The following is a 12,151-nucleotide window of genomic DNA, read 5'->3' as shown; positions in this document are numbered from 1 at the left end:
ATCTGACCTTTCTGAGTGCTACAGGTACTTCCTTTTTCTGTATGAATGTATATAAGTTCGTAACATTTTTATGGTCAGTCACTGAAAGACATTCAGAAAGTTGAAGGCACTGCAGTGTTGAAGCCCCAAGCTGGTTTGCATGATGGCCCCAGAGAGGCTGGATTATCTCCTCTGCTCCAGTGATAGAGTAATGTCCTTTTACCAGCTTCAGGCTTGTGATTGCTTCTATTTCAGCTGTAGCAGTTAGTGGAGCAATAAAACTATGCACATTTATGATTATATATTGTGTATGAACTCAGCTTTCATAAGCAAATTAATATGCAGGAAGATATCCAAAGTGGTGTGCACAATGAATACCAATATTCTTGATGCAAAGTACATTAAATTAAGGTGAGATCCACAGCAAAAGCTGCCGTTTCAGCTGCCCTTAAGACTGCCCCTTAACATGCAGTCCAAGCACAGAAGAAATTCAAGAATGTACAGTGAAATCTAAATCTAAATCCAATTCCCAGCTCAGGTGACAGACCCAGTCACCTGCTAAGACATGTTCACATGAATTTAGCTCTAGCCTGTCTCAGATGAGATCCAGTATAGCAAAATTGGAACTCTGGTAATTCTGTATGCCACAATGCAAACAAGATAATGAAGCAGGATGTGAAAGGTGTGAAGTTTTCAAAACTTGTTCAAACATCTGTAACTTGAGAGTGTTTGTATTACAGGTGTCAGTAATCTTTAGGAATGAAAACCAAAGCCAGAATCAGACTACAGGCTACAACAAAGTGTCTCAGCAAGCTTGTCTCTGGCAGTCAAGTGCCCAGAGCTGAAATTAAACAAAATTTGAATGAGAAATGATATTCAGAGGATGGAGTTCCTGAAGACCAGCAGATTGTTCACAGTTCTAAGTATTAGCACATGCTGTCATGTAAATAGGGAGACATGATGAGCATTGATTATTTAGAGCCTTGTCCAAATTTTTTTGATACTGAAATCAATAAAGATCTTACATTAATTCAGTTTGCTCTTGTATCAGACCTTTCTACCCATGTCTTACATTGGTCTGAGCTTTTGTCACAATGTGAGCAAGAGCCCTGAGAAGAGGAGCAGGGAGAGTAAAGCCTTGTCAGCCTCTTACATCGAGGGAGCAGCCAAGAAGTGACCCAGCTCTCAGGACCTTCTGGATGATTTGGTAGAGGTTTGAATGAGCCCTCCACAGCTCATAGGAGTCAGAGATGCCCCCAGTAAAATCCTCAAAGACCTCCACAGTGGAGCCTCCTGCCAGAGCTTCATAAGCACCATTCAGTCTGGGGGGGAAAGGAGAAGAGCTATACAAGGGTTCGTCTCCACCTGCAAGCACAATGTACCAGAGAAAGAAGGAGTTATCATTCAGTATATCTTAATTTGCTTGGTCATCAATGTGACCTGGGGCAAGAAAATTCAGCCCCTTGAAATACAGTTGGCAACACCCTTTATGGACCTAGAAGGAACTGTAGATTCTGAGTAGGAGGGAGGCTGCCTCAGAATGAAGTGTGTTGTGACTGACACCCTTGGTCTGGGCCACCAGCAGGGGCAAAGCCAGGGGCACAGCTCTTGCCCAACCCCATACTTGGCATAGGCCTTCTCCAGCAGCGTGCTCCAGGACTCATTGCCTTCCTCTGAGTGCACGAAAAGCAGCTTCCTGTTCTTGGTGGGCAGCCTGTCATCCAGCACCATGTCCACCCTCTCCCCATACTGCCAGAACTGAGGGAAAGAAGAAAGGAAAAGATGATGGAGGCTGGTGCACCCAAAATAGCTCCCTGCTACCATCCTCCTACACCTTCACCTGTCATCACTTCCCCCAGCATAAGCCACTGTAGTGTTAATCTTGGGTTGGATCGCTCTCCTTTGTAATAAAGACAAACTCCTCCCAGTTCTGGATCATTCAGCAGGCTTCTTCATGCTATAATAAATTTTGTTGATAGGAAATATTAACAGCATCTTGTTGTACATAGCATCAAAAACACTGTCTGAACATGAAAACTGAGTTTACATGGTGGACAGCCCAGAAAGCCAGCATGGAGATAGGATACTCTGAACTATCTCTAGGCTCAAACTTTAAGGAAAAAAAAATCAAAACAATATGCCAGTAAAAATGCCTGTAAGTAGAGGTCATCTAAAGGGGAAGCACTCAATAGTGCCAATTCCTTCTGCAAATACTAGGAAATGCATGAAATGTGCTAGTGCTAAATTTTGGCCTTAAAGCTAGAAATGTTTACTCCAGGATTTGCTGCATTCCTGAAAGGAGAGATGATAATTCACACCAAAACACTCAAAGGTGAGCTGGTGGAAAGGCTAAGTATGTGTTCTAAAACTTCTGTCCTCACCAGAACACCTCCTTTAGCAGAGTGAATCCACACTGCTCCCACCTGTGCCCAACCTCCAGTCAAAGCAGGTTGGATAAATCACAACACTCTGGCTCCACAGGCAAGGAAATAAAGGCAAAGCAGGGAGGGAAAGGGAGGAAGCAGAAGGAACCACACTAGCCTGAATTCACTCTCAATTGCTGGCAGCAACAGAGCTTGGTTTGGGCTCATGCAGCCTGATGGTTCAGCTCAGTTTACAAAATCTGTATAACTTCCCAGAGCCCCATCAGCAGAACCTCACCAGTGAGCGAGCAGATCTCATTCAACATTATTTAATTCTGTTCTTATTTTCTTTCTCTCTCCCCCATCAATTTCACATACACACTGTAACTGTTGATTATTTCACATGTTCCAAACAAAACAAAACAAGAAAACAAACAAACAAAACAAAACAAAAACCCACAGGAAAAAAAATAAAAGAAAAAGCTGCTTCTAGTTAAATACTAGCATTTTTCTTTTTTATTCTCAATCCCCTGATCATAGGGTACCTGGAAATGAAAGATTCCAGCATAGTCCTTCTGGAAACTCTGAGTCTTGGGAAAAACACGGAACAGAATATCTGTATTCAAAGTGATAGTTGCAATGGCAGTTAGGAGCCAGCAATCCACATTACAACCACACATTACAAGGCACAAAAGTTCATTAATAACTTCATTAAGTCACACTCTCACCTGGACTACAATACCAGCAGTAAAAGCTATGCCAGACTCAGTCTTGATTCAGCAATTCATTCTTGTTCTGTTATTTCTCTCTTTTGCTCATTTTCCACTCACCCAAACTACACAGGTACCCTGGGCCCTCTGAGGCTGACCATGGTAGTAATTCAATGGTGCAGTTTGTGCTTTGATTTTGTAATGAAACTGTGAAAACAGGCTGCTTCACCCAAGCTTGTTAACAGCCTCAAGAGATCAAGAACACAGCCAGAAGAAGGCCATTTGAGGTTTGTGGGTTGCAAAGTGGCTGGGCAGGACAGAGTTAATGACCTGTGGTACTTTAAGTAGACTCAAGCCACCACATCTGGTGCAGACAAGGGCTCAGGAGATGTCCAGTAGAGGGCAAAAGCTCTGGGTTGATAGAAGGATGGTGGTACTTTCTTTCCTATCTTTTGAAGAAGATTCAATGGACAGCAGGAACATTTGTGGGCCTGTTCCTCCTCAGCCCTTTCTTTGAAGGTCTGAGCTTGAACTTAGAGCTATTGCCAGAGATTTGCCCAGCGGTCTAATGGAAGGTGAAGTCTCCTGGGACCTTGAGGAGGCAAGTCCTTTCTTTGGCCCATTCCTTACTCTGGAAAGGCTGGGCTTGCTTAGCCATCCCTGGAGGCTGTGTGCCTTGCAGCTGGAGTTGTTTGCTGGGTTGGTTACGTGTTTCTTGAGGATTGGAGGCTGGGTAAGCAGAGGCCTCTGTCACACCAAAGGTTGTGCCCCTGGGAAACACGGTGACTCATGGTGTTTGCACACTACAAACAACAGGAGGAACTTCTGTGATTCTGCTTTATTTCTGAGGGGTGCAGAAAGCCTAGCAAAACAAAACTGCTCTGAAGGTACTAACATTTTACAGAGGATCATTTGTTCCAAGACATAGTTCCTTTGGCAGATGCATATTCTGCAGGAGGAATTGGCATCACAGCTCTTGCTTCAGAGGAAATAAACAAATTGAGAAACGATGGAAAGAATTTAATCTGCAGCAAGACTGAACATCCTAGAGCAGCACTTAACTCTTTATATTGACTTGGGATTTATGATTTAATGCCATGGTGAATACAAGCGTAAAAGTAGGATGAAGGGACTTGCCAGGTGCTCTCTGCTGCCTGTACCCCACAAGGAGGTACCCAGACAGCTCCTATGAGCTTTGAGAAACCTCTGTTAAGGAGTGTCTCCTTGTGTAACCACCTGAGCTGGTTGATCACACTATGGGTCCAAACCCATGCAATATGATATATTTCTACATGTTGTGGCAGTTCAGTTCAGGCAGTTCAGTTCAGGCAGTTCAGTTCAGGCAGTTCAGGCCTTTCTAAAGAGGAGGGAAAATCCATTCTTAGTATGTGAGGTGCTGCTTGAGCCTTCCCCCAGGATTCTCTGCCTTATCTTGGCTGCCACATTCAGAGAAGAGCATTCAAGCTGGAAGGAGGCAGACAAATGTTTGGATTAGTTGCATTTTTTATGAGAAGAGGTTAAAAAAATTTGTTGTGCTCATCCTATACAAATGAAGTTTGAAGAGGAAGTGTGAAGCAGGTTAAATGCTACTTTGCAGAAAAGCTGTTTTAGGCAAGAGCTCTTAGTTGAAAGATAATATTTCCTTTGAGGAGAAGAAGATAAAATAAAAGGATCATGGCATGTTTAAAGTGGAAATGGGGAAAAGTTGATGCTCTGCATATAGAAAAGAAAGTCCAGAAGCCTCAGACTATAGAACACCTATGAGCAAAAACCTTCCAAGAAGGGATCAACTTGCTGGCCTGGAAGTTTCTTCCCAGCCTTAGGTACTTATGTATAAAATAAGCAAAATTATAAGAGCACAAGGTGTGGGAAAAAACAGGTTTTAAGAACATTCGCTCCCCAGGAAATGTAGATGCAGGAAAAATATGTGACTGAGTACACTCAGATCTTCTTTGTAGCTATTTCTTTGAGGCTTTCCTTGGTACAGCGTATGTCTTAAGTTGTTGTAACTTCTGTTTTCCTTGAAGAGGTAGAAATAATGGTGATAAGTCTGGGGAATGGATTTTCAGAGGAGGAAGATGAAAAGCTCTATCAAGTCAGAACTGAAATACTCAGTTTTCCGATGCTCTGGCTGTCCCTGGCATGCTGTGAAGTGCAGAAGGTTATTTCTGAGAAGGTGGCATGGTGGGTGTCCCTGGTGTTCCTGTTGTGTCCCTCCACCCTATGAGACCAGAGAAGGCCTGCAGCAGTGACAAATTGGTGCTCTCCCAATGTGCAACATCTGGAATGGTTTCCCCTAAAATCCCGGCCAGGATTTTAAAGCCAGTGAGTGAAAAACTACTCCAGGTTTTGCTGAGGATGGTGATGTAATTTAAGTAATCCTGACCTGGAGTGTGTGGTGAAAAAATGAAGCCTAGCCATGCCTTTGTGGTGAAAAAATGAAGCCTAGCTGTGCCTATCTCCTTCATGTGTATGTGTGTGTGTGTGTGTGTGTGTGTATAGATACAGACGTGTGATCTTGGAGAACTACTTTGACTGTTAGTGCACTTGAAATAGAATCCCTTGCTGCTCACAGATGTCCTGAGTTGGCTCATGTTCTTTGTGCTACCTAGGCAGCCCCTAGTTTACAGAGATAATCAAATTGTTGCAGCAAGTAATGAATCCTTGGTGACCTGGCAGCATAGCGACTCCTCCGTATTGATGATGTTTATCCAAGCATGCTCCACTTGCAGAGGCCATAAAATAAGTGAGAAATTTGATTAATTTTGGTTGCTCCAGAGCTGTGTTCACTTTCTCTTTAGCTACCATCAAAGTGTATAGACACAAAGCATCTAAACTCTCCTTTGACCTAGAGATGATGAGTTTGAGCCAAAAGTCCAAGTGTCTGGTTCCAGGATGCAACGGGACAGCACAGAGACATTTCTGTCCTGAGTCTATTCTGGCTTGTTGCTGTTTCAGCAATGCCTGGTGTTCAAAAGGATCCAAAACCAGTGCTGTGGCTTCCTGGATTGCCAAGCAGCTCTAACTCTCATCTTTAGTCTCTGCTGGAAGCCCTTGTTCAGAGCTTGTAGTACCCGCAGCATCACACCAGAAAACAAGGAAGCACTGGCCCGCTAGCTTATAATTTATGGCAGTGCATGTTGCCTCTGCTTTGAGAGTTCTAAAGACTTTCTTAGGTTTTCTATGGAAATTAATTTTGTGCTGCACTTGTGTACAGAAAGGCAAAGAAGAATGCAGCAAAGGAAAAGGCTTTCTTCTCCTTGGGGTCTCTGAGTTGTTAGTGAATGTATTTTTAATATCAATGGGATATATTTGCTAGAACCAGAATCTCCAATATCCCTGAGCCCATGGAATTGAATGTCAGAAGGGCCATGTATTAATGTCTACAGCAAAATAAATTAACAAGCCCAGTACTATTAAGTTCTCTCCTGCCTACAACCACTTCAAAGGCTCCCTCAACAGTCATCAGATCTATCTCAGAGCTGTCAGGCTTTGGTTTGTTCTCCAGTATACTTTTAATCTCCCCAAATCTGCCTGTAGGACAAGCCATGCACAAAGCCCATGTGGGGTGGGCTCCTGGGCTGTTGTGAACTGGTGCATTTGCCTTGGCTTCAGAGAGCTCCTCTAGCTGCCAGCCCAGGCCCAGGGAGCGGCTGTGCCTGGGGTGACCTCTGGGCATTCAGAACAAAAGGCAACTCATGAATATAAATAGTGTGGATCTGGAAAGCTAATATTACACTGAGGGGGTTTCAGTATTTCAGTACATTTTATATTATTTAGATTAAATTTATGCCACTTACTTCTTAAGAACTTCTGCAAACAGTCCTCAGGTTAACTTATTCAGATAGCAGCAAGAAAACTTCATAAGTCACCTTTAATAACTAAGACTGTATGACTACATTTCAAGTTGTTACTAGGCTATCAAAAAGATATGGTTCAAAGAACATTTAAAATATTTCAAGACTTTCAAGTCCCCATCAAACTTCCCAAGATGATATTCATCTAGCTTACACTGTTGTCAAAGAAGTAAGTTTAATGGAGTGAGACCAACTCTGGGTTTTCTTGTTCCTTTTGTTCACATAAACCTGGACCTGCAGTGTTATTTTTAAAAGAAAAGAGACATGTCAGAGAATATTATCAAAAATAGGCTCTGTTTCCCTAAAGGATGTGTTACTCAGTCATATATGTGGCTTATGTAAACATGTAATCAGGGTCTGTTTCAATAGCAGTGTTTTACATGAGGGTTTTAGTAACAAGGACTTTGATATTCAAGGTGTTGGATCAAATATCAAAAAAGCTTAGTATGCTTCTGAGATGCAAAGCAAATACCTGAAGGGTAGAAGCCTGAAGTTTATTTTTGTGAAGGGTCAGCGTGTGTAGAAGCAATTGTAAGCAGCTTTGCAAAAACAAACTGGATTATCCTTTTTTTTGGTTTTTTTTTGGTTTTTTTTTTTTTTTGGTCTGTGTGTCTATGTGTGTGAGAGAGAGACAGAGAGAAAATCACCTAATAAGAGCAGAATCAGATTTTGGGGCTTTTCTTCTAGGTTTGGGATAGTTTTCAGGACCAGCCTTTGGGTTACTGCCCCAGCAAAAGATGTCTTGGGAAAACCCAGAGCAAGGCATCATGGTGGGGTCCGGGTTTTGGGATCCAATTCTGTTGTTACCACAATGTGATGAATTTTGGCACAGGTCTCTAATGAAAGCTCATTTAGCACAAGGGACTGAGACTCCACAGAAACATCAGCAGGTGACAGAAGCAGAAGAGGACTCAGGGTATTTGTATTCAGTTTCTAGTCTAAACACAATGCACTGGCCTCTTCTAGTTTAAGAATAGATATTATTTTTCAGTCCTATAGCTTGTAAACTGTCTGGGAAAATTAGGTTTTACTTCAGGTGAATCTTATTAATTTTTTTTATGCCATTTTAGAAACTTTCCAAATAGGAGGTGACAAGAAATGTTGCTTTTACTACTTATTTGAGCCATTCTCCTGAAATACAGTAAGTGATTTCCCCATAGTCTGCTCTAGCATCCACCAAATAAATATCCTGGAGCAAGTCTATGATTGGGCATCTAATTTTTAGCATTTGGAGCACAAGCTCACACACCAGGGAAATTTTTAGCAATTGCTTTAATAGTGCTGTGTTTATAAGAGCAGCACTGGTGTTATTTATCAACAACTTGCAGAAATTGTTTCAATCTCATTTGCACAATGGATGTGCTGGAAAACCAGTGAGGTCAGGAGTACTGCAGTTAGAAACACAGGAGAGAGAAAGGCTGATTTCTCTGTGTCTAATCTATCAAATTCTCATTACAAGAGTTTCAGCCTTCTTGCCTCTCTATGCAGTCAAGTGTTTGCTGCTTCTGTCCTCTGCAATTGGATCTTATCAGCGAGGCAGGCAGGGAAGGCAGCTGCTGCAGCAGCAACTCCGAGGGGGAATAAAGTCCCCTTACAGCTCCCTTCTGGCCACTTGCACAGCAGCTCAGTTTAGCCAAAGGCAAGCACTGCAGAAAAATGGGTAAGGAAGGTTTTTTATGATGGATGTCTGGGAGAGGATGAGTGCTGCCTGAGAGATACTTCCTCTGCATCAGGCCCTGATTCAGGAAGCTGAGCAGCACTGTCTTTTTTGTCTCTGTGGCTGGTTCCTGGTTGCTCCTGTCCCTGTTCACAGCTCTACATGAATGCAGTTCAAGCAGAAAGGAGGGTTCAGCATGAAGAGCTTGGAACAATTTGTTTGCTGTGGATGGTATTACAGAGTTTGCATTCTCTGATCATTTCTTTCTGATGTGGTCCTTGTTTCTAACTCATACTTGGACCATCCTGCTTGACACAAAATGGCAAATTACAGACCCAGCCCCTCTACTAAACCAGTTCCTGCTCTGTTCCTTGGTTGTTGTGTATTTGTTTTGTGTGAAGCTGAGGCAGGAACTTGCTCTGCCTCCCAAATGAAAGCACCTAAGGACTAGGCTACAGCAGAAAACTTCCCTGACATTCCTTGTCCCCTGAGTCTTTGGAGCTGCTCTTGCTGACATGGGCAGAAATGTCTCAGAAATGTACAGAAATGTACTCTCTTGTCTCAGGGCAAGTGCTCCCATGATTAGGCTGGCATCCACCTCTGCCTTAAGAGGTCAAAAGCAAATTGGTTTTCTGTTCCACATAATTACTTCCTTCCTCCAGGAGACAGTTTTGTGTCTTCCAATTTTGACATAGCTTTTACAAGTCCACATATACCCTCTCTCAGGCGGCAGTGCTGGTATGTGAGTCCTCTTCTTGAGTATCTGTCCCTCCATACTATGTCTGGGAGATAGCCAATAAAATGGTTCATGTATCAGGAGTTTTTAAATGAAGCTTCATTTCTTTTTCTTTTTCCAAAGCAAAATTCAGAAGCACTATACATACCCAGGTCTCCTTGGCAGACATCTGTTTGAGTAGCTCCTCCAATTATAAACTGAGGGTTGGCACATAACTCCTGAAAAGACTCGATTTCAAAGTTTGCATCACCCTTTCTGGTCTGAAAAGTTCCCTTTTCTTGTTCCTTGTTTCAATATCCAAAAACTATTAAACACTTTGAACATTTCTTTAAAAGTATACCTTCTCTGTCTGATTAACATGGTCCCAGGACAAAATTTCTTTTTTAAATTGAGGGCTGCATGTATTTTTTTGAGGCAAATCCTGATGCCCTTTGCTTCTAGGCACTGTCACTGATACTACTGAGAATTTCTGCTACAGTGGAGACAGAGGTGAAAATTGACCTCAGCGTTGACATCTTATTTCATCTTGCTGAGACTTTGGTTCAAGCAGCACAAATAAGTTTGTGACTCTAGCTGCTGCCTGTGCCACTGGAACTGTGCTGAGTTTCCAATTCCAACAGTGTGGAGGATGTTCCCCCACCCTGACTGTGCTTTCTGGGAGGCAACCACAGAAATGCTTTTATTAGCAACAACCCCCTCTTTCTTCCTGGCCCTTTGGGGCCAGCCAAGTGGGTTATGGCAATGACTGTCACTCCTACCCCAACAAAAGCCTTTTCTGTTTTTCTGAGAATTTGCCATGAACTTCTGGGTGGCAGCAAGAAGCAGTTTATTGGAAGCCTAACTTGGCAAGCAGAGTTGAAGACAGTTTGGGCAGTCACTGGCTCTCCTCGAGAGCAGAAGTTGTCAGCTCTGAGCATTCTGTGGAGAGACAGAGACAACCCAGGCTTCTTGTGTATGATGGAGAGCCAGTTTGTGCATCTTCCCTCCAATAGGAATGATCTCAGCTACACCCTTTTGTTTCTGTCCAGTGGAGAGGGGTCCAGCAGTAGGTTACCCACCACACAGAAGAAAGTCTTGTGTAATTTTTTCTCTTCTCCTTCCAAAGTGCTGCACGTGGTGTCAGTCAGCTGCATATGACTTATTACTCACCCAGACACGTGTCCTTCCTGAGCCACTCCAAAGTGCCACATGCATCTTTTACACAGCTGAGTTTCCTCTCAGGGGTCCCACAGGCTGGTCTCTGGCAGGCAGGGCTGGGACATTTAACCCTACTGGATCTCAGCCCTCAGTTATTCCTTACACTGCTATGCTTGTGGCTGTGTGTCTGCCTGCAGCAGGCTCAACACTGTTCTTGTATGAGAAACCAAAGTTTAATTTAATGAGTTTTCTAAGGCTGATCTTCCCCAAGGATAGGCAAAGCCAAGAAACACATCCATGGTATTTGTTGAGGTAACATCCAGGTGCCAGAGTGAGGTGATGATGGATAAATGGGATTGCCAGGGTTATTAAACCTGGAGTTACTAAAACTGCAAGTTTCTGTTTCTCACTTGTCAGGTGAAAAAATAATAAAGTCCAAAGACTTGAAATTTTCTGTTCTTCTCATTCTCCTTTCCTCCACCAGATGGAGGTAATTAATCTGGGGGAAGGAATTCCCATTTTTAAAAAAATATTTCTTGATGTTGCAAAATGACAAAGGGGAAGTAAATGGAGACAGAAATAAATGACTGAAAAATAGAGTTCAGAAAAATCTCTGAAGCCCTGATTTTGTAACTTAAAAAAAAATCTAATATTTCCTGATGAAAATTACTTTCTTAGAATCACAGGACATTTCTAGGGTATATGTATTTAGGTAATAACATTAACAGTCAGTTGCTATTTAACTGTTACAGGCAGCTTGAAGTGAGACAGAGGATTTTATTTAGGATTTTATTTACGTATTAGCATGATTTCCTGAGGGGCACAGTGGCTCAGTGTGGGTGATGTTACAAATGATAGTGGCTCCTGGGTTGGCCCATGGTCTGGTGGGGCTTTTGCATCCACCTCTGGATTGCACCCTGGACTTGTAGCTCTCTGGAGCTGGGATGGACAGGAAGAAAGCAGGTTGCTGAGAAGCAGGTGCCCATGAAGCAGTTATAGGATTCCCTGCTTTATAATGGGCTTAGAAGACAGTGATTCCTTTTCCCACCCCCTGTCCAACTTGGCTTCTGCCATGGAAGCAAAACAAGATAGAATTAAGAGAAAAAGACCTACAGGAACAGTGGCTATCCAGCTCACCATTGATTTAACCTGGATGTTCAGCTGGGCTTTGGTTAGGTTTGAACCCAGTGAAATAAGAGAGAACTCTTACCGTGGGGTGCTTCCAGATTATCCCCCGAGATTTGAAGGAATATGATCCCAGGTCCTGGTAGCCGAGAGCAGAAGGACAGGCTGGGAACTCTTCATCCTAGAGTGTGCTGGTCTGCAGGCACTGCTGCTTCAGGGCTTCATAGTCATGCTTCAAATACTTGACGGCATTCCTGTTGGATCCAAGCCCATCCACTGCTGCTCGTTCTTGGCAGAGTCTCACCGTGACCCTGGACATGCTGCCCACCCTCCTAGCATGTGCTGCAGCTCTGCCTTTGCCTCCAGGGCAAAGAGAGGAGGTGAATATGGGCAGGCAGCAGTCTTGGGCAGAGCCAAGGACTGCCCCAAGGGCTCCAGCAGCCCTGGTGGGTGGAGGCACCAGGAGAGCAAATATGTACCAGGGAGATGGGCAGGAGCCACAGCCATCCCACAGAGGCTGGGATCATGGGCACTGCTGCTGCTACTCCCATGGTATTTGCTCTTTTTGCTGTCCCTTTTAAAAACAC

General features: G+C 43.4%; 1 protein-coding gene across 1 annotated transcript in view; it reads right to left on the bottom strand.

Moving 5' to 3' along the window:
• The window catches only part of LOC121355693 (calpain-8-like), a 28,847-nt gene extending 16,964 nt beyond the window's left edge, over positions 1 to 11,883 (bottom strand). The window contains 6 exon segments of the mRNA XM_041471335.1: positions 169 to 246; positions 1,132 to 1,301; positions 1,604 to 1,737; positions 2,888 to 3,005; positions 9,450 to 9,520; positions 11,650 to 11,883. Coding sequence (XP_041327269.1) covers positions 169 to 246; positions 1,132 to 1,301; positions 1,604 to 1,737; positions 2,888 to 3,005; positions 9,450 to 9,520; positions 11,650 to 11,883 — 805 coding nt within the window.
• Between the last annotated feature and the right edge of the window lie 268 nt (positions 11,884 to 12,151).

This window comes from Pyrgilauda ruficollis, unplaced genomic scaffold (genome assembly GCF_017590135.1).
Source record: "Pyrgilauda ruficollis isolate IOZ18807 unplaced genomic scaffold, ASM1759013v1 scaffold263, whole genome shotgun sequence".
NCBI classification, from domain to species: Eukaryota; Metazoa; Chordata; class Aves; order Passeriformes; family Passeridae; genus Pyrgilauda; species Pyrgilauda ruficollis.
Note: the sequence above shows the minus strand (reverse complement) of the source record. Positions and strands in the feature narration are given on the sequence as shown.